At 42.0% G+C, this 21,453-nt stretch overlaps 2 protein-coding genes across 2 annotated transcripts; both read left to right on the forward strand.

Annotated features, from left to right (window-relative positions):
• The first annotated feature begins 87 nt into the window (after positions 1-87).
• Positions 88-11,559, forward strand: samd1b (sterile alpha motif domain containing 1b). The gene is made up of 7 exons (XM_072384460.1): positions 88-1,648; positions 5,090-5,330; positions 5,601-5,755; positions 6,854-6,902; positions 7,011-7,122; positions 9,622-9,736; positions 9,857-11,559. The coding sequence occupies exons 1-7, from the start codon at positions 470-472 to the stop codon at positions 9,998-10,000; spliced, it is 1,995 nt and encodes a 664-aa protein (XP_072240561.1). The 5' UTR covers positions 88-469; the 3' UTR covers positions 10,001-11,559.
• A 429-nt stretch (positions 11,560-11,988) lies between these two features.
• Positions 11,989-20,970, forward strand: LOC140305551 (transitional endoplasmic reticulum ATPase). The gene is made up of 18 exons (XM_072384461.1): positions 11,989-12,324; positions 12,632-12,743; positions 12,827-12,999; positions 13,081-13,223; positions 13,371-13,501; positions 15,128-15,259; positions 15,359-15,461; positions 15,594-15,727; positions 15,822-15,957; positions 16,048-16,160; positions 17,946-18,110; positions 18,255-18,377; positions 18,477-18,689; positions 18,809-18,987; positions 19,079-19,208; positions 19,998-20,156; positions 20,519-20,670; positions 20,751-20,970. The coding sequence occupies exons 1-18, from the start codon at positions 12,302-12,304 to the stop codon at positions 20,854-20,856; spliced, it is 2,427 nt and encodes an 808-aa protein (XP_072240562.1). The 5' UTR covers positions 11,989-12,301; the 3' UTR covers positions 20,857-20,970.
• Positions 20,971-21,453: the final 483 nt, after the last annotated feature.

The raw sequence follows: 21,453 nt of genomic DNA on the forward strand, positions 1-21,453 counted from the left end.
TCATTGCCGCCTGATGCGGAATGGAGCCGTCATCCACCCATCTGTTGACGCTCCGGCTTCAATCCGATTCGCCAAAACGATTCGAAAAACACGCCACTGTGTAACTCGGCCGTCTTCTCACTGGAGTGCGCTTTGGGGTTTCTTTGTGTCAAACATCGACTGGTCTGTTGAAAACCTGGGCTTAATCAGATTTGAATGTGAACAAAGAAGGTAGCTCTGCTCTGAAAGCGACACAATTCCACCTTAAATGCAGTTTGCATCTATAGCGGAGACCGAGGCGCCATCTTCGGTCCACCTTAAGCGCACAATGTGGCCAACAAACGCAAGCGTACCAGCCGGGCTTCCGTCCTCATTCTCCAGCCGGGGATCGCACTTTGGCTTCCCGGCTTTGACACAGCGTCACTTGTGAAACAACAGGGGGGGGGAGAGACGCACACGGGCCAAACCCCATCCGCACCCACAGGAGAAGATGTCCGAGCCCAACAAGTACCGGGAGTGGATCCTGGAAACTATCGACTCTCTCCGCTCGAGGAAAGCACGTCCGGATCTGGAAAGGATTTGTCGAATGGTCCGAAGACGACACGGGTCAGACCCGGACAGAACCCGGACGGAATTAGAAAAACTCATTCAAGAGCAGACGGTGCTCAAAGTTAGCTACAAGGGGTCCATATCGTACCGAAACGCGGCGAAAGTGCAGAGGAAAAGCAGAAAAAAGAGTGAGTTTACGGCTGCTGGCAGCAGCAACTCGGATGCACCGCGGGAGCGGACCAAGCAAGACCATCTGAACAACAACGGCGACAGTGCGCACAGCTTTACCGACCAGGAGGAGGGAGATGAGGACTCGGAGCCCAACCCAGATCTCCATACTCAAACATCAGCCAGCAGCCCCAGCAAAAAGCTCAAGCCTGCCTCCAGCCCGAGTAGCGGAAACGGGTGCCTCAGTAGTGGCGCAACAACGAGCTGCGCTGTCGGGAGCGGCTGTAAAGAGGAGAAAGCAAGTGCAGCGAGAGACAAGGGATTAGGACAGCAGGGGCAGGGAGTGGGGAGCTGTCCGTCACCTGGTTTCGCCCAAAGAACAGGCGCACACGACGGGAGTGAAGCCAGCAGGATAACACCAAGCAAAGCCGATGCAGCTGGCGGAGGAAAGCAGCCTGATTTGTCCGGAGCTGACACGCAGAGCAAAACTTACTCTGGGAGCATCGACAGCCTCTCTCATCAGCAGACACAGAAGCAGACCGTGCCCCTCAAGCCCAAACTTCGACCGGCAGGAGGGAGCGCTAAAACAGCAGTGAGCCATGCCAACTCCGACCTGGGCGACAGATTGGTGGCCTCTGTTCGCAGCCTGTCCGAGAGGAGCCTCCGCGGGGGCTCCACCTCCGCGACCAGAGGCCACATGAAGCCGCTGGGGATGAAGGAGATTTTGGGCTATCTGAGCAGCCACCAGCGGCTGTCGGAAGAAAAGCTGACCCGAGGCAAAGTCAAAGTGGTCATGGAGAGAGAAGTGGCGAGGGGCAGGCTACGCAGGACCCGCTGCGGGAACATTACTCTTCCTCTGCGGGGGATGGTGCTGGAGGAGCAGATACCGAAGAATTCATCCACGGACAGACTTGCAAAAAGCGCACTGCAGGACAAACAGACTGGGGAAAAGGTGGGCAATGCCAACTTATTATTTCTAACACGTCCCGGCTGTACATGGCACAGTGAACAGCGTTGGCTCGGTGACTTGCTGATAAATTAAGAATCAGTTGTTCAAACCACACGAGCGGGCACCAAGACGTGATCGGCTTCCGTCGCCAATTATGTTTTTCTCTTGTTAAACCTCGATGTTAGATGTTGATTACAAAAGTATCTGAGGAGATTTTCCATATTTGGAGGGAGGGTTCTCGCTGTTTCTCACTCGTTTGTCCTCCGTAGCTTCGGGAAATGTGTGTGTGTGTGTATGTGTGTGTGTAGACCAGCTTCCTGCACAAAAGGTGCGGGTTACACACGTCGAGGAGCAGACAGCTCAGGAGCGGTTTCCCCGTCTCCCAGGACGAGCGCGCGAGAGCCATAAAGAGCGCCTCTGCACGGTGCGAGCTCGCGCATCCTCTGCTTCCATTTCCACTTCACAATTTGGGTTATTCTCATTTGATGTCGCTCTAAGGAACTTTGTCTGGGGTGCGGGTGTGCCGGCCTGCCGCGCGGTAGGCGGTGTCTGTTCTAAACTTGAGACGTGCAGCCGCCGCGCTCCTGTGAGCGCTGCCCTGCCTCAACCCAAACAGCCAAACATCGTGTTTGTTGACGTTTATTACACTACCAGGCGCCATTATATCTCTTTTTGGTTATCGCCGCATCCCTGCCGCCTTGTGCCTCATTAAATCCTTTGTATCGTTTCTGACAGCGCACTCTCCTCCCCCTCTTTCTTCACCTTCGGTGCAAACTTGAGTAGACTACAGCAGGCGGCTCGTTATTTCTCATGTTTCTGCGTCTCTTTCCAAGAATGAGATATTTTAGAGCGACACAGCTCTCCCCGAAGAAGCGTAGCAGACCTAATTTGTGTCTAAAATCTTAACAGATTGGGCTATTCCTTAATACGAACTCCAAGACAGTGGCGTAGCAAGACTTTTTTTATATATGGTGGCCCAGTTGCATTGGATGGCACAGAAACTGATGTCTCAGTATTGTTTTGTTTTTTTTTCCTGCGTGGCACATAGCTGTGTGGTATAGTTACCGTCTTCTAGCGACCCATGTAGAAGTACACACTATTTAGTTAAACCTCGGCTGATTGAATTAGATCAGGAGCTGTTTCTAATGCTTCTTACATTTCATGTGGCTTACTCAGCAACATGTAAAATTTATTTCTGAAGCTCTCAAAAGTTACCTCCATGCCTGTTAAAGCAGCACTCTAAGGTATGAGCCTTATGTGGTTCTGACTCATTCTGACAGCACACTGAAACTGCCATGGAGCCCAGGGGCTCAGAAACCACACCTCAACTGGCTCCACCCATTTTCCTTTTTCTAGGTGAAACGTCAACAGCTAGAAAACAAGACACTTCAGCCAAAACCCATCAGTTTCAAATACTCCAAATATTTACTGCAGTTATCTGAATTACAACAGCAGTGTGCTCAGCCCACTTATGTTATTTATTAAAGACTGAAGCATCAGTTTTCTTAGCGTTGTCACTCCCTGCCTCACAGACGAAACTTCAGTTAGCCACCTTAGCTCTTCTTCAGACTCACATGCAAACAAGTTGTTCTCATGTAAAAATGTTTGGTCAGTTTTTGCAAATCTCATGCCAAAGTCTTGAAAGTTGGCGACCTTACTAAATGATCCCTGCTGGTTGGCAGTTCCTGGCACTGTATTAAGTTCAACATGAATTACGTTGCACATGCATATAAACAGACAACTGTAGCCTACTACTGAAAAAACAAATGTTTGAATCTTTTTGTGGTTTTTTATCTTGTTGTGGCTGTGCTTGTTCATTACTGTTATCATTGGATATAGAATATATGGTCATTTTCATGTTAGGTCCGACAGAGATTTGTTTTTACAACAGTAATGTCACATCCCTGAACTGTAGGCGGAGCCCAAGAACCGAAAAGACTCCCCGGTTCTGCTTTAAAATCCATCCAGAGCCTTCAATAAATCCATGGCTAAACCTTGATTCTACACATTTAATCAATTAAAATTAATGATGTAGAGATACTTAACTTTTAAAAGATATATTTTCTTGAATAATCTCTAATGTAGCCTGCAAATATAACTAAAAAAAATATTATTAATATATATTTATTATTTATATAGTTTTAGGGTGTGGACTGAGCAACTAAACCCTACTCCCCACCGCTTTTATGTAGAGGGTGTCTGAATTAAGATCTGTTCTACAGCTTCGAGCTACAAGGCAAAACATAATAATTGTGTACATACGCTTAATAGCCTTCAAAATATGTTTTTAACATTTGAGAGCATACAGTACTTAGGCTGAAAGCTTACAATAGCAGAAATAGTGTTCCTCTCATCATCATGACAGGAAAAATAGTTTCATCTTCATCTTAAAAAATGACATTTCACTCGTCTGTAGTTTGGCCATACAGGTGGTATCCATCCGTTGTTCAGGCACAACCTCTCCACGAGTCCTGATTTTAACAGGTCCAGGTTGTTAAAACACAGCACATGTGTTTTGTTTAAGTTTTTAGCAGGTAATGTAAGAACTGTCCGTCATTTTTGGATACTTTTAGCTAAAGTTTTTGTTTCTGATGGCAAAGAAGGATTCTTTTCAATGACAATTTGCAAATTAGAACCATTCAGAACACCAATTCAAACTTGGATTTCCTAGTCTGGATATAAAACATTAAACAAAGCAGTGAAATAGCATTATTAGCTCATTTCTTTAAGTGAATATTTGTCTGTGAATGAAAAATTTCTGTTTAATATCTAATAAAAAACGAGCAAAAAAGTTTGAACTTCCAAATAATTCTGAAGTACAATGAATGCAGCGTGACGTGAAGGAGATAAAGTTGAGGAGGATGGATAGTAATACTCTGAGCTCAGAGTTCAGATCAAATTCAAATCTGAACAGCTCACTGAAGGACATTTTCAGAGTTCTAGGGGTCCCAAACAAAGTAACAGATTGTGTTATTTCTGAATTTTTGAGTTGGTTGTGACTTTAGACACCTGCTCTCAAGCACAGAAACTTTTCCGTAATATGTCTCCTATCCAAATGATAGCATTTATTCAGTTCTTTAGTCCCTATGTGTTAATGGAGGTGGGATTGACTTACGGGTACAGGGAGGTATTGGTTTTTAAGGCTTTTTATTATTTCTACTGTTGTTGCTTTTGCACTCTGTATTGCACATTGTGTTACATTCAGTCTGTATGAAAAGTTCTGTAAATGTTTAAGTTTGATTCGTTGATGAAATTGTACTTTCTAGAAGCAGCTGTAGTTCTAGCCCTCTTAAGGACTTCATCAGTGCTTGTTTGGGATTTCCAGACTTAACTATTGGACACCCATGGCCACCGCTCACCTCCACCCCTGCAAGGCAGTGCTTAATCTCCTTTTTGTTCTCCTTTTATGAATAACACCTTACAAAAGTGTATATATCATTGCAGCCACAATCGCCTACCCTCCCAGAAAATGAGCCAATGGAAACAGCCAATGAGGAAGACGGACGGGAAGAAAATGAGGAAGGGGGAGAGGAGGATGATGCTCAGACTTCTAATGAAGAGGGAGGAATATCATTGGAATCCACAACGAGCAAAACGGTGCTCACTGAGAAAACCATAGAAGATGCTGAGATCCAGAGAGCATCAAAGGATGAGGGCCCCCAGGATCAGAAGCAGGGCAGCAAAGGTGTGTGGATTTGCGTGCTCATGAGAGACCGTTATTATCACCACAAATGTAAAAGTCTCCCCTTTGCCACTGTTGATAAGCACAATGCTGTTATTGCCGCCGGTTTTACCTACGAGGTCATTGGTTATTATTTCTCTGTGTTTTAAGAGTTGATCGAAGCATTTTCTCTTGTCTCCGTCTTTATTGTGAATTAGATATAACTTTAATGACCAACCTGTAGTTGACGTTTGTTAGTAACTATAATCTCCCTTCTTCCTTCATTTTATCTAGTTTCTGGCTCCTCAGGGATGTCTGGGCTTGATTTTCTCCCTAAAGACTCTCCCCTGCAGACTCCTCCTGTTCTGGGACCTTCTCTGTCACAGTGTAATGGTTCACACTTGGAGGAGAAAGCTGTTGCCTCTGATCAGCTGCACATGGAGGCACAAGTGAGTGCACACACGTGCATCTGTCATTTTATTTTATTTCTTACAGGATAAAGGTTTTTTTTAGCCTTTATCCAAACATGTTGGCATAGTATGCAAGCATCATCAGTCAAAAGGTTCTTTGTATTAAAAGTAGAAGTATATATTTGTGTACAAAAGAAATGATGAACTCAACTGAAGTTTTATATGGCCTTAGAATAAAAACATGGTAGGTCAATTATTACTGCATAGTTTAGGGATTTATTTATTTAACATTAAATAATTGTGGCTAAAACGTTAAAAATGGCAGAAAATTAAGAGGATATGGACTGTGCCAGCTGGTTAGCATGCTGACTTTTATATATATATATATATATATGTGTGTGTGTGTGTGTGTGTGTGCAACCAAATACATTGATGGTTAGGTTTAGGAGATAAGCAAATTGATCTAAAAGGCTGACATAAATGCTATTTGATAATGCCACATATTTATTTATTAGCCTAAGACCTTACATCGCAACATTTAGAAACTAAACTGCATAATCAGGAGTTGTGTTTAAAATCTTAAAAGCACAGCGATAGTGAAGAATATTAACTTTGAAGAGACGCTGCACCTAACACCACATCTTCCACCTTCCATAGCGTGGAATGTTAAAGTTGCTTAGTCTTACTAATTTTGTGAAATGAAATATTTAGTACTCGTCAAAATTACAGCCTTCTGACACTAAACCGCAGTGGCTTCATTATTTTACCGGTCAGTGTGGCTTTAGACAGCCATTCATCTCCTGCAGGCCTGTTTCATTTTTTAGAAAGTAAGGCAGAAAGTTCCCATGAATTATACAAGTTTTTTACTCTTTAAGACACACTTGTGCTCTTCACCTGGGGTGACTCATCAATCTCATCAAACTTGGTCCTCCCCTGTGCTCTTCATGCACATCATCATTCACACTCCCACAGCAGATGGTTTTAATGGCCCACTGCAGTTTTGTCTTGATGCTTTTCGATGCAGCCAGCTCCTCTTGTACTTTATCTTAGGTGAAGGTTGTATCATTCCAATGCTCATAGCACTCCTCTGGCAGAGGCTGTGCATTTTATTTGGCCTTCTGTCTTCTCTCCCTGCAGAGTCATACACAATGTGACGACATAAACCACAACTCCACAGGCTTTAACAGTAAGTTTGACTTTACTGATAATCTGAAAATGTGATTTGCGCATGTTTGTGTTTCATAGTGGGTACGGATGACAGGGAATCACACTTGGTTTAATACTTCTCCTTCAGGCTTGGAGTGCAAGACGGAGGTTGGGGTGTCATCCTGCATGCTCACACCCACTGCCTCCCCAAGAGATTCTTACCTGTCTGAAGATCGAGGGTCTAGCAATAGTAGTGGAGGGTGAGTACAGCAGACTGAAGACAAAGCTGGACTGCTTCATTTAAACTTATCTGAAGAACAATTTCATTTGAATATGAATTTCTGATTCGCTGCCTCAAATGATTAAAGGATTTTTCTCTATGTAGCATTTTTAGACATATAAAGGTTGCCCATGCAATTGAACTGAACTGAACTGAATGAAATGCCACCTTATTAATTCCCACAGGGAAATTATATTGTTGCAGTAGGAATTACTGAGAATTAATAAATCAAAATCAGTTGACAAATTGTTTGAAAGTGTAGCACAGAGAGAGGCGTTAAAATCTCCAGAGATTGCCATGAATATATTGGGTTGTTGTGTTTGCTGCTTGGAAACAGCCAAACAGTTCAGTATGATGATTAAGATTAAGATCAGATTTTATTGTCATGTACATGCTGGGAAATACAGGAAATTTGTCCTCCACATTTAACCCATCCACGTTGGCACCTGTTGAACACACATGTGCACATGCACAGGGTCACACACTCATGGAGACAGATGTCATACTTGGCGAAACATTTCTGATATTCCTGAGCTCCAAGCTCATCCAATTTATCTCATAACACGTTCCCCGTGGCAATCAAGAAAAGAAATCACTGAAACTTCCTCCTCACTGCTCTCTGCTTTACTCCTATCGTACGTCCTCGATGTCTCCTCTTTATCTGATCTGGATTTGGAATCTCATGTAAACAGCTTTCACGTCAGCAATGATTACTCATGTTAACAGTTAAGAAAATGTTTTTAAAAAAGTGTTCCAGAAATGCCTAAAGTAACATAGCATCCAAATCAACATAGAGAAATGTTAAAAAACAAACAAACAAGTGTTTCCACTGAAAAACTCAGAAATTAGAAGAAAACAAGACCAAATACTCCAAAATGTGCAAATGTAAACTCCACTCCAGCAGTTATTTATCCCCTAAAACAGATCTGTTTCCCTCAATATTGAAGGTATTTCTTACAGGGTTTAAATCGGGCTACTCAGGTTTGACTCTACACCTTTTTTTACATTCAGTGAATGGGGATCTATGAATATGCTAATCTGGTCCCACCCAAACCTCACAATTTTGATGCTGTGGGTAGATTCAGAGCAGAAAGCAGTGACTTTTCTTATGATATGGCTTGTAAAACATTGAAAAGGAACAGCATCTCATGCATAGGTTAACAAGGTTAAAATATTTTTTTCGTTGACCTCTGACTGGCTCAAATGTATAAACACTTCACATAATGATGCACTGCTCTGGCTGTTCTGCAGATTGCCTGTTGTGGGGGCCTTTTGTCAAGCCTATTAAGGTTTGGTGTAAATGAAAATGTGCTGACTCGTTGACCCGTTAACAAAAGACCACTGCTGTTGTTTTGGGTCCATAGCTGTATGAAGAGTCTTTTGTCATTTTTGTGCTTTTAATGATCACTGTCATTTCCCTACACTGGCTTGGAAGAGCAGGTGTGAGGTAGGTGAGTATTCTGTTTTAGCATCCAACAACTTCACCATTGGATGTCACCAAGTCCCACACACTGCTCCTTCGAATAAAGCGAGACCAGACATGGCCATCCAACATTAAAGGGAATGTAAAGTCCGATTATCTTGTTTATGACAGTGACCAACAATGACAGAGCAGTCTATTGTTCAAGGTTTGATTTATTCACCTGTACAAAACATGAACTGATATGTGTTACTTAAATATAGGAAATAATGAAGCACTTTCTTTTTCTGGTTTTTCAAGAAAGTGATCCAGATTCGTACCAAAATCTAATAAATTCCTTCTCAAAACCATACCTACACGCAGTTGTGTTTCCAGAGCCACCCCCATTTCCATATATTCTGCTTCAACTTTCTTGTAATCCTTTCTTGAGAAATAGTTCTCTATGCTTTCTGAGGGCATTTCTTTTTATGTTAGCGATTTTTTCACTCATTTTCAGTCCAGTTCTCATACAGACCATTTTCAGACTGATGTGTTTTCTTTTCTTACCTTAACATTAACCTTGGAATTGGTCGAGCATAATTAAGGCACCCAATGCAAGGGAAGAACCAGTTTTTGTGTACACATGGTACAACAACAGGCCTCCAACATCCAAGAAATGTCCTTCAAAAAGCCTGGAGTCCTATTCCTGAAGACGACTTAAAGAATAGACCAGAGAGCTTGTCTAAGAAGGTTCAGACTGTGTTGAAGAATAAAGGTGCTCATACAAAATGTTGACTTTAAAGGTCAGTAGAATAGTACAAACTCTTTTTTCCCCTTTTAAGTTGTATTTCCATTTCCGATTATACCTGTTTAAATAAATTGATGCAAAAATTGACCTTTTTCCTGTTATAATGTCTAAGAACTCTGTCACTGTGAATTTCTAAAGAAATGAGGGGTAGCTCAAGACTTTTTCTGGCATTCCAACATGAAACTCTGAGCTCTGTCATTGGTTATACATATATTTGTACTATTTCATCATCTTTTGTGAGTTTTGTAATGGTCAAACTTGTTTTTTCCTAGGCTTATGACATCTGAAGGGGCTAAAGGGAGTCCCATGGACTGGAGTGTGTCTGATGTGGTCAGTTATTTCACAGCAGCAGGTTTCCCCGAGCAGGCCGCTGCCTTCAGGATCCAGGTGAGCGAGTTGTCTTCTATAACAACCACTAGGCGGTGTCATTGATGTGCACTCAAACCTCAACAGTTTAAAGTTTAAACCAACATGAACTCCCATGCAATGCTTTGCTCTCTTCATCAGGAAATCGATGGAAAGTCTCTCCTCCTCATGCAGCGTATTGATGTTTTGACAGGCCTTTCAATCAGGCTCGGCCCCGCCCTAAAGATCTATGAGCGTCATGTAAAGGTTCTTCAGAAAACACACTTCGAGGATGATGACTGCTAACAACACACACAAAATACCCTCAGACTATTTCTATTAACATATAGCTCAAGTAATAGAAAGATGCATGCATGATCTACAATATGTCTGCTTTTAAACCTTGACGCACAATCACACCACGGTTTCTCTTCGCCCTTGACTGACACAGGATTGTGGCTGAATTTTCTGGACAAGGATTGTTCTGCCAGAGCAGAAATGTTGCAGGAAAAAGGCTGATTCATAAAACTGTCATTTCAGGATGCAACAATTCCAAACACTTTTGCAAACTTTCTGTTTTTGTTGAACAACAACTCAGCCCTTTGATTTTTTTACAAATTAAACTGTGCAAGAAGGTTTGTGTTTAAATTGGTATGTCATGCTGACATTTGTGCACATTCTGCTGGAGATCATCCTGAGAGGTTGAGAGGTGGATGTCTGCTGTTCTTTTGGAGCTGCGATTTGAGGGATTCTCATCTGTGGGTTTGTCCATGTACATGTGGATAGGACACGTTGGACAGAACAACGATCTAGACATTGTCCAGATTCAGTAAATCCTCAGTGGCTGGAGTACAGGTTGATAAGAAGAGCCATCATATTTGTTCTAAATGTCAAGAAAGAATACAGTGCTGGGTTTGTGATGCTCTGAAAAGGAGTGGTCAAAGCAATACGTATATGGTCATTTTCTCCCTTCACGTTTAAGAGTTTCTTGTTTTTTTAAGAAGCCAAATGTCTCACATGAGAAGCTTGCTTCATCAGGTTCGGGTTCATGATAAATATAATTTCCCTTAGAGATAAATTATAGTATTTTTTATTTTCTTTTCCTTTTCATAAGGAGCAGGTTTCTCAAAGATACACTTTGGCTTTCAAATGCAGACCTCAAACTTCTGACTGATTCCCTGCTTTGTGATTTGCAGCATATTTTCATTTAGTCTTGCATAAACAGCTAGGGATGGCCTCCAGAGTAAGACTAATCCAAGAAACTAGGCTCAGAATCTAACTGAAGCGAAAGCAGAACAATCAGCTCTTCATGACATTAATATGTAATTCCATTTACATACTTTTAACACAAAGCCATTTGTAAATTATTGGAATAGTAACATCTAACTGAAAGACGTTACTTCCGTGTGAAGTCAGTAATTTCATCTCTTACAGCACCTGCACTTTTACAGCCCACATTCCAAGTTTTGCGCTATAAGAATAGGAAAAAAAAATCCTTTTGTCTTTATTTCTTTTTTAAGCACATTGTTCAGAACTGATGATGACGATGAATTGATAAATGTTCAAATCAGATCCAAGTCTTCTTTGTGCATTCAAAACTCCTCTACCTCTTGCTTTCATTGTCTTTCCAAGAACTCTTTTTCATGCTCATTGCATTTAGTTGATAGAAGGTGTGTCTCATGGTGTTGTTGACATCATTTTGTTCTTATTTGTCAAGTCTGTTGGAGGAAACAGCTGTGTCTGAATCCTGATTCTCACAAGGAGATTGTATGAAGCGTCTGCACCCTTTTTGCTTGTCTGTTACTTGTTAAAGGACAATTTTAGTAATAAAAGTTTACATTAAAATACCTGTGTGTGAATGCTCACTCGTTTCAGTTCTTGTCATCAATCAAAAAAATGCTCCATGTTTGCGATTTTTCATGGGAGGGTTTGTCTTGATGTTTGTACCAGACACAAAATGCAGCGAATGAGGGAGGGAAACACAGACAGTGCAAAGCAGCTGGGTCACTTCAGTCTGGGTCAGCAGTTCCCCTCAGTCACAAGGAGTTGAAGACGTGTTTTATCAGAGAAAGGACTAACCCTGGAGATGAGACACGATAGCAGCAGTTCTTTTGACAAAAAATGTCTGCGTAGGGTTTATTTTGACAAATATTTCACACTAGTTGGGACCAGCTAGACTTTTGCTTGCATTTGCTGGCGAGTAGCAAGGGTAGGAGGAAATATCACACGGTATCTGTTCTGGGACACTCTCCAAGGTAAGTGTTTGGGATCTCAGTGTGTACGCAAGTGTGTGTGTGCACCCATGATTGGGTTATAATAAGACAGGGAAGCAGATGGGCATATTTATACCTCCTGTGATAAACAAGTAGGCAGCAGCTCCCACAAACATGGTGGCTAAAGACAAGTGAGGAAAAAGTAAACACTGAGACTCTGCTGGGAACCTCTGGGCCTCTGAAGAACAAAACCTCACTGAGGCCAATCCGATTAGAGAGAATCTGAAAGATTTGAAACATACAAGCTCTGTTCCTGAATATTCTGCATCAACCACCCGAAGACGGTGAAAAACGGAGATTATCTGAACTCTAAGGAGACAAAAGAGGAGCAGACATGCCAGGCTCAGGAGGAGCAGAGTGAGTGAAACAGCTGCATGTGCATGAATCTATGTGTGCCAACTCATGCACATTTGAACATACAAAACAATAGTCTGTACATGATGTATTGACAAATTTGATTCAGTATAAATTTCCGTTCAATATGACTGTGATGAACTCCAAACTTTTAAGAAATTGTCATGATATTTTCATGTTTATTTAGTCAAAAAGTTGCTACGTGCAGAGACGAAGAGATTCTAAATACAGCACTGTGTGTCACATGAGGAAATTAGATCTTAGTGTGCAGAGCCTGCATGTGTGCTTCAATGTGTCTCTTGTCTGGAAGCCCAAAGGGAGAAGATTTCTCCACTGCCATCTTGAAGCAGAAACACCGACCAAACAGACTCATTGTGGACGAAGCCCTCAGTGAAGACAGCAGCATTGTCAGCCTGTCTCAGGTGTGTTTGTGCGTGCGTGGGGTGTGAAATCTAACACCTGAGACATGTGTGTGCTTGTTCTCAGACTTGTGTGTTCACACTAGAGTAAGACAGAGGAGCTGCAGCTCTTTCGTGGGGACACGGTGGTTTTGAAAGGACGAAAGCGGCGGCAAACCGTGTGCATCGTGCTCACTGATGACACCTGTGGCGATGAGAGGATTCGAATGAACCGAGTGACGCGCAACAACTTACGTGTCCGGCTTGGTGATGTCATTAGGTAGATCTTACATGGCTAAAGTATTTTATTGTGGCACCATGTGGAGATCGTTTTATGTTATCAATTTGTTTGATATCACAGTATTCACGCCTGCCCTGATATCAAGTATGGGAAAAAGATCCATGTCCTCCCCATCGATGACACCATTGAGGGGCTCACAGGGAACCTTTTTGATGTTTTCCTCAAACCATACTTCCTGGAGGCTTACCGGCCGGTACACAAAGGTAAAGTAACACCTCTGCCCCACTAAACACACCACAATAAAATTATTTGATCACTGATTTACTGATTAAGCACCTCATAAATCCCCTCATCATCCTCCAGATCTGGATGCATCTGAGAGAGTAGTAACTTCCTGTCTGTGTTGTCAGGTGACATCTTCCTGGTGAGGGGGAGCATGCGGGCGGTAGAGTTCAAGGTGGTGGAGACGGACCCTAGTCCTCACTGTATCGTTGCCCCGGACACTGTGATCTACTGTGAAGGACAGCCAATCAAAAGAGAGGTCCTTGACCTGTTTGTTTTAATGTTAGTTATTAACATTCAGAAAACAGGAAGAACTACATCTCAAAGATACCTGTATTATTAGAACTGGTCAACTTTCCTCTGACAAGAGTAAACCAATATTTCATACTTTAAATGCTGTAAATATATTTTTTCATTGATTTGTTCATCCACCACATCATCAATTGACCACAGTACATCCCCATGCATACGCCAACTAAACATGTAGTGATTTCAGTGTGCACACTGGCATTTTAGATCTGGAAACCCCAAAACTACTTGGTACTCCCAGTTTTCTACATTTACACTAAGATTGTGATGTGTAGAATATTTAGCCATTTAGACCCTTAAAAGTCTGAAAAAATTGCGTCTCTTGTCACTGCTCCAAAGATGATTAAAGTGCACAGACAAAGATAATTCATCCAGCTGACTGAAACAGGGATCTATTGCAGCAGAATGTTGTGTTCATAAACCATAACAACTATTCTCATGATATACAGTTACAAAATTGTCTAAGATTACTAAAACGGAAAGGCAATCATAAGACTATGGGAAGACCTTGAAGTAACTGTACTCTCAAAAATACAACAAGATGACCAGGCACCCTTGAAGCCTCAAATATGCTTACTGCTCTGGTCATTGTTTGAGCTAACCGTGTAATCAACACAGAGCAATGGCTTCTTCATTCCCAACGCTTTGTGTTGCTACTGAGAAAATGACACCACTACTCAGTAGGAGTAGTAGTGCTTTAAGTCCATTATGTGTGCACAAACATAACTGCACAACTGTTTTACAGTATTTGACGTTTTTTTGTAACATTTGTAATAGTTTTTCCATCTTGGGTTTTGATGAGTGGCCTGTAGAGACTGACCTGCTCACACACTCCTCCCTGCAGCTCTTCCTGTTTTTCAAATATGCGACAAGTTATAAAAAAAACACCAGCCAAAACAACATTAAAGTGCCTGGTGTTGTGATTAAAGTTTTGTCGCACACCACAGTTCCTAAGGTCGAATAATCATCTTCCCAGTACTTTGTTTAGTCCATGTTTCCTGTGTTGGAAATGCAGCAGGTCAGGCAAAAAAAAGCTCTAGTTCCTGAAAACATTTCTGCGGTTCAAAATTTAGCTTTTGTGCAAAACTTAGTTAAAAACTATGTCCAAAAGTTTAAAAAAATAACTGAGTCATAGGGTTGTGCTACAAAAGACCTCAAGATATAGAACAATTTTGCAACGGTCAGCTACACCCTCACTTATTTCACATCCCATTCCACCTCTCTCTGGGATGAACTTGGGTCACACAGTTGTATGATACTTACACGTGAGCAAGTGCTGCTCATGTGTCTACATCCTGACATGGGGCAACATTTGATACAGAACAAACCAGTCTTTCCCTTTAGAAGACTATAATGTTGAAATATTGACAAACTGGCTTTAAGGGGTATATGATGGTGCCAGAAAAGGTCTTAGCAGAGTGCTACACCTTCAGCCTGGGGGTAAAAAAATCAACAGGAATTGATTTCTGAATATATTCATACTGTTTGCTTCAATAATTCTCATGCAACACTAGTGCCCCCACCACCAAGTATCTATTCTACAGTAAATCTGGATACATGCTGCCTTTTGTGACAGGATGAAGAGGAGAGTCTTAATGACATCGGTTACGACGACATCGGAGGCTGTCGGAAACAGCTGGCTCAGATCAAAGAGATGGTGGAGCTTCCTCTCAGACACCCAGGACTCTTCAAAGCTATTGGAGTGAAGGTGTTGTGCTCATAAACATGCACAAACTGTCACCACATCAGCTCATAAAACTGCACAGTTTTTATTCTAACACAACACTTCTCTTTTCATGACTCTCAGCCCCCCAGAGGCATCCTCCTGTACGGTCCTGCAGGTACAGGGAAGACCTTGGTGGCCCGAGCTGTAGCCAATGAAACTGGGGCCTTCTTCTTCCTCATCAATGGTAAAACTTTCTTTTAATCCAATAGTGGTAGTTAGACCCTAACTATGAAGGTGACTGGAGCCTGATGGGAATTATGAATAAGTACATGAGCTCTCCTATTTGTGGAAGTGTTTAACATTATTCTGTGAGCAGGTCCGGAGATCATGAGTAAGCTGGCTGGAGAGTCCGAAAGCAACCTAAGAAAGGCGTTCGAGGAAGCAGAAAACAATGCTCCAGCCATCATTTTCATTGATGAGCTTGATGCCATTGCTCCTAAGAGAGAGAAGGTAAGCAACAGGAAGCAAGTCCACAACCCTGCCTAAAACTGAACAATTTTCTTTCCTCTGTTCTTTGTGTGATGGTGTGTGTGTCTCTGCACAGACACATGGTGAAGTGGAGAGGCGTATAGTGTCGCAGCTTCTGACCCTGATGGATGGCTTGAAGCAAAGGGCTCATGTGGTTGTCATGGCAGCGACAAACCGACCGAACAGCGTGGACCCTGCTCTGAGACGCTTTGGTGAGGGCAGCCGCACGCGCCTGTTCTCACACCCACAATCATGCCATGCACACACAATGATATACTTACAGATACAGTGTGGCCTCTCAGGCAGGTTTGACCGTGAGATTGACATTGGAATCCCAGATTCGACAGGTAGGCTGGAGATCCTGCAGATCCACACCAAAAACATGAAACTGGCCGATGACATCGACCTGGAGAGGGTGAGCTGGGTGTAAAGAAGGAAGTAGTTTAACCGTAAATGTAACATTTAAAGCTGAAATGATGAGTTAATTAACCAATGTTCTAATAAGCTATAGTTTTATCGACTGCCTAAATTAAGTTTTTATGTCAATTAAGCAGCTTTACTCTTTGCTGGTTTTGTTTGGCTCATGTGACTGTAAACAAGAAATGTGAAGAAGAGATATTTGACCATAGAAAACGAAATAATACGGTAGAATCACTGATCAATCAGTTATTTTAGAAAGTAGGATTCAGATTGTACTATAATGAAAATAATCATTAATAGCATCTTTAAAGAAATTTAAATTTAAATTTCCTCCAATATTGATTTGCTTTCAGACATAACTCCTTATTGTTTGTGTTTGTCATGACTGGGACTACTGGGTAAATGAATATTAAAGCTCAAGTGCCTCCAACAATCGCAGATCTAATTCAGTTCAGTTCATTTAAGTGATGTATATCCCTGGTTAGAATTACTCCTCAGCCAGAAATAAATGCAAGTTATCCAATTTTCTATCATCAAGACAAAACAATTGGTATCTTTTTTTGTAAATTTAAGTGAACTTCTTAAACAAACTAACCTGTAATTCATTTTCAATGTTCATATCATCTGAGTTAACCAATAAGTAAATTCTTTTAAGGCAGAAATTAGGGTGATTGTTTCGACGTCTTCGCAGTTGCTGAGACAAAAACCTTTTTTGTTTTTTAGGTCTATGTTTCACCAGTTCATAATGTTATCAAAAGTTCACAGTGACATGACTGTGAAAATGCCTCTACAAAGAAACTCAATGAGTAAAGTCTGTGAAAGTAGGTGTGGGTTGCCCACAACATGTCTAAACAGCTTTGGGCTGACTTGTATCCAGCTGTTGTGATGGTTTCAACCAGATGCTAAACTCTTAAAACAAGTAGGGCTCTAACTTTTGCAGGAACTTTCAGAGATCAGTCTCGATATTTGCACAAAAATGTTCTGTAAACAGAGGAAACTAAGTCAAACTCTCTGTAAATGCAGAGACTGTAAGGAAAAGAACAACCTACCTGCAGTAAAACACGGCAGAGGTTCTGTCCTGATGTGGGACTGCTTTGCTGCCTCTGATACTGGATACCGAAATCATGGGATTAAAGAGGCGTTTTAGAGTGAAGAGTTGTTACTCTGTACCAGAAAACTAGGTTTAAAGTGAAGGTTTTGGGGTGTTTCAGCAGAATAGTGACAAAAGAAACAAACATCCAGCAGGACAAAAGAATGACTAAAAAGAAAAGGTTTGCTGTTCTAAGCTGCTCATGTCCCTTTACCTGAACTGCACCAAAAAACCTTTGAAGAGAGTTGAACACTGACACTTACAAAATGATCCCTGCAAACGTTTAAGAGCTTGAACAAGTAGCAGTGGAAGAGTGTCAAAACCTACCAGGAGACAAGTGCAAGAAGACGATGAAATGATGAAAATGAAAGACTGTACAGAGGCAGTCAAAGGTTTTGTGAAACGTGCCAATTGTTTTGTCTGAGGAACATTTTGTATGATTTAAATTCATTCTATGAAAGTCATTATTTTTTTGATCACATAACATTTTCCTAAAATGCTCTACTTTTAATACAAATCTGAAAATACTCAAAATTTGTCATTTACACTAGGGGTGCCGTTAATTCCTGCCAGTACTGCACTCTAAAATAAAGGCATTATATAACAAAGATGTTACCCTCAACAACCAGACCACCTTACACCAATCTTGATGTATGAGTGTGATCTTTTGTTTAACGTACTGTGTGTCAGTTCGCCACAGAGACCCATGGCCATGTGGGTGCTGACCTCGCTGCTCTGTGCTCAGAGGCTGCTCTGCAAGCCATCCGCAAAAAGATGACACTCATAGATCTGGAGGATGAAACCATCGACGCTGACCTGCTCAACTCACTCGCTGTCACCATGGATGACTTCCAAGTACTTAAAACATGCAATACAGCCTAAAGCTCTTCCAGACACTTTCAGCGTATATAAATGCTTTAATGTGAATTATATGACTATTTCTTAAAGATATTTGTGTTTCTTTTCTGTAACACTTTTGCCCGGCCCCCCCTCCCTCAGTGGGCTTTGAGTCAGAGCAACCCATCAGCTTTGAGAGAGATGGTTGCAGAGGTGCCTCAAGTGAACTGGGAAGACATCGGAGGCCTGAACGAGGTCAAGAGAGAACTTCAAGAGCTCGTTCAGGTGGAAGAAACACCCGCATGCTCACCTCACAAACACAGCAGAAAAATGCAAACATAGCTCCCAACAACAATCCATCAATCTCCATCTTACGCTCTTCAGTATCCCGTCGAGTATCCTGACAAGTTCCTAAAGTTTGGGATGACACCGTCTCGTGGGGTGCTGTTTTACGGCCCTCCAGGCTGCGGGAAAACCCTCCTGGCGAAGGCAATCGCCAATGAGTGCCAAGCAAACTTTGTCTCCATCAAAGGACCTGAGATGCTCACCATGTGGTTTGGAGAGTCAGAGGCCAACGTCAGAGACGTGTTTGACAAGGTGGGAGTGGTACCACAGCAGATTTGGTGGGAGTTTTAGTGTTTTAAGTGTTCTTTAGATATTATTTGGACTTCCTTTTTTACACTACATGGTGCCTGACTTTTTCCCTCTGCTGACAGGCCAGACAGGCAGCCCCTTGCATCTTGTTTTTTGACGAGTTAGACTCCATCGCCAAATCCAGAGGAGGCGGAGCGGGCGATGCAGGTGGTGCAGCTGACAGAGTCATCAACCAGATACTCACCGAGATGGACGGCATGTCGGACAAAAAGAACGTTTTTATCATCGGTGCAACAAACAGGTGCACCCTTTTTTGCATGTCTGCATTAAAGTGTTGAAAACAGATGGCAATCTTTCCTAATTTCTTCTCATCTCTCCTCTCATCACGCCAGACCAGACATCATAGACCCAGCTATCCTGCGGCCGGGTCGTCTGGACCAGCTCATCTACATCCCGCTGCCTGACAAACCCTCCCGTACAGCAATACTGAAAGCAAACCTACGCAAGTCTCCTGTTGCAAGAGTTAGTGATACAGTGTTTTTTATTTTTTACGTTTTTTTTGTGGACTAAATAACAGTCAAGAAGGTCCAAGTCTCTTGTATTCCCAGATAAGTCTAGAACAATAGCTACACAACTTATATATTAATCTATTAAATATTTTTGGTTCTGTAACTGAGTGATTTAGCACATAATCTTCTGTCATTTTAACTTAAATATTATGCAAACAGTATATTGTAATTATTGAGCTTATTGTACATTTTGAAAATGAAAAATGGCTACATTTAGTGGAGGAAAAGCTTGAAATTTGACTTAAAACAAACTAAAGAAGAAGAACAATACCATTTGGTTTCTATTCTAATCCCACCTCTAAGATTTCACGTTAACCCTCTGGTTCTAAGAGTTGTATGAATTATAGACACAGACTTACATAAAGTACTCGGAGTAGAGCCGCTGCTCCTTTGCATCGAAGGAGTCAGCAGAGGTGGTTCGGCCATCTGGTTGAGATGCCTCCTGGTCGCATCCCTTGGGAGGTTTTCCAGGCACGTCCCACTGGAAGGAGGCCCTAGGGCAGACCCAGGACTCGAGTGATAATATGTCCCTTCTGGCCTGGGAATACCTCAGGATCCCCCAGGAGGAGCTGGAGAGGGATGTCTGGTTTTCTCTCGTGGACCTGTTGCACCCATGACCCAACCTCAGATAGGCGGATGAAAATGGATGGATGGACTTACATAAAGAATAATGTGAATATAAAGACTGAAACTAAGTTCCAGAAAGTTCCAGAATGCTCTCTTTTTCTCGCCCTGTCTGTAGAATGTGGACCTGGAATTCCTGTCTGGCATCACAGAGGGTTTCTCCGGAGCCGACCTGACAGAGATCTGTCAGCGGGCTTGTAAACTGGCCATCCGCGAGGCCATTGAGGCTGAGATCAAGGCAGAGCGTCAGAGACAGAACAGACCAGGCATCCCCATGGTCAGCTACAACTGCAGCCCTTCATTTTACACACATTCACATCACATTGTGCTGTATTAATCAGGGGAATAATGTCTGGATATCTCTGACCTTCCTACAAATGAATACACGCAAGTAAAGTCACATCTCAAAGTGGCACCAGGCTGTGTGTGCTTGGTGCAGAAAGAGACAGTGAAAGATTGAAAGTTCCCTAAAGGGCGGCTGTGTGTTTTGTAACTTTCAGCCTTTGGACTGGGAACACACATATACACAAACATATATGTATATATATATATATATATATATATATATATATACATATATAAATAAATGCTCAGTGTATTGTTTCCACATGCAGTCCTTGTATGTCTTTCTGTCTGCAGGATGAAGACTTTGATCCAGTTCCAGAGATCAGGAAGGACCACTTTGAGGAGGCGATGCGTTTTGCTCGTCGCTCTGTCAGTGACAATGACATCCGCAAATATGAGATGTTTGCTCAAACTCTGCAGCAGAGCCGGGGTTTTGGAAACTTCAGGTACAAGCACATACAGAAAATATGTAGCCGTTACAAGCTGCATTTTTAGATTTTTACTGAAGATACTCCCTCCACCCCAGGTTTCCCTCTGCTACTGGGACCCGTTCTGGAAGTGAAGGCTCAGGCTCTGGCTCAGGCAGGCCGGGCCTGTACAGAGAGCAAGGTGATGAGGATCTCTATCAGTGACACACAGTTATAACACGAATAAAACAAGAAGTTGAATTAAAACTGTCTGTCTTGATTTGTTTCTGTGGTTAAAAGTGTTTGATAAGAAATAAAACTTAACTTGAAACTATCAAATCTTTGACTATCTTTCACAATGAAAGATTAAATAGAATTCCTCTAATTCGCCTTTATTTAAAGTTTCACTCATTGTGAATAAGAATAAAAGGTGGCCTGTTTTCCAAAATATGGCTTTTGGAAAATTTGTTTTGGGTGTTGGGCTCTGGTGAAGTTGTTCTCCAGTCCTGCTAGAAGTTATTATTGAGCTAAACTGCAAAGAATCTCAGAGGTTTGCATAATAGTAAGTATGTAGAATTACAGTTTTATACTATTTGTAGCTGCAGTAGTAATCTTATGAAGACAGTGGCCACGTATTTGTGGGATATTCATCTAAAGGAGGTTGTAAAACAGTATAATAAAAGGGATAAATATAAAACAAGATAATCGTGATACGGGAGGATTTTATTACTGTGATTAAGAGTCAGCTTTATTGTCATTCAAACACTTAGTCATGGCCTTCAATGTAAGCTGTACCTGTCTGCATCTTACACCCAGCTTCTA

This window comes from Leuresthes tenuis, unplaced genomic scaffold (genome assembly GCF_036924035.1).
Source record: "Leuresthes tenuis unplaced genomic scaffold, fLeuTen1.0.hap1 SCAF_4, whole genome shotgun sequence".
Classification (NCBI taxonomy): domain Eukaryota; kingdom Metazoa; phylum Chordata; class Actinopteri; order Atheriniformes; family Atherinopsidae; genus Leuresthes; species Leuresthes tenuis.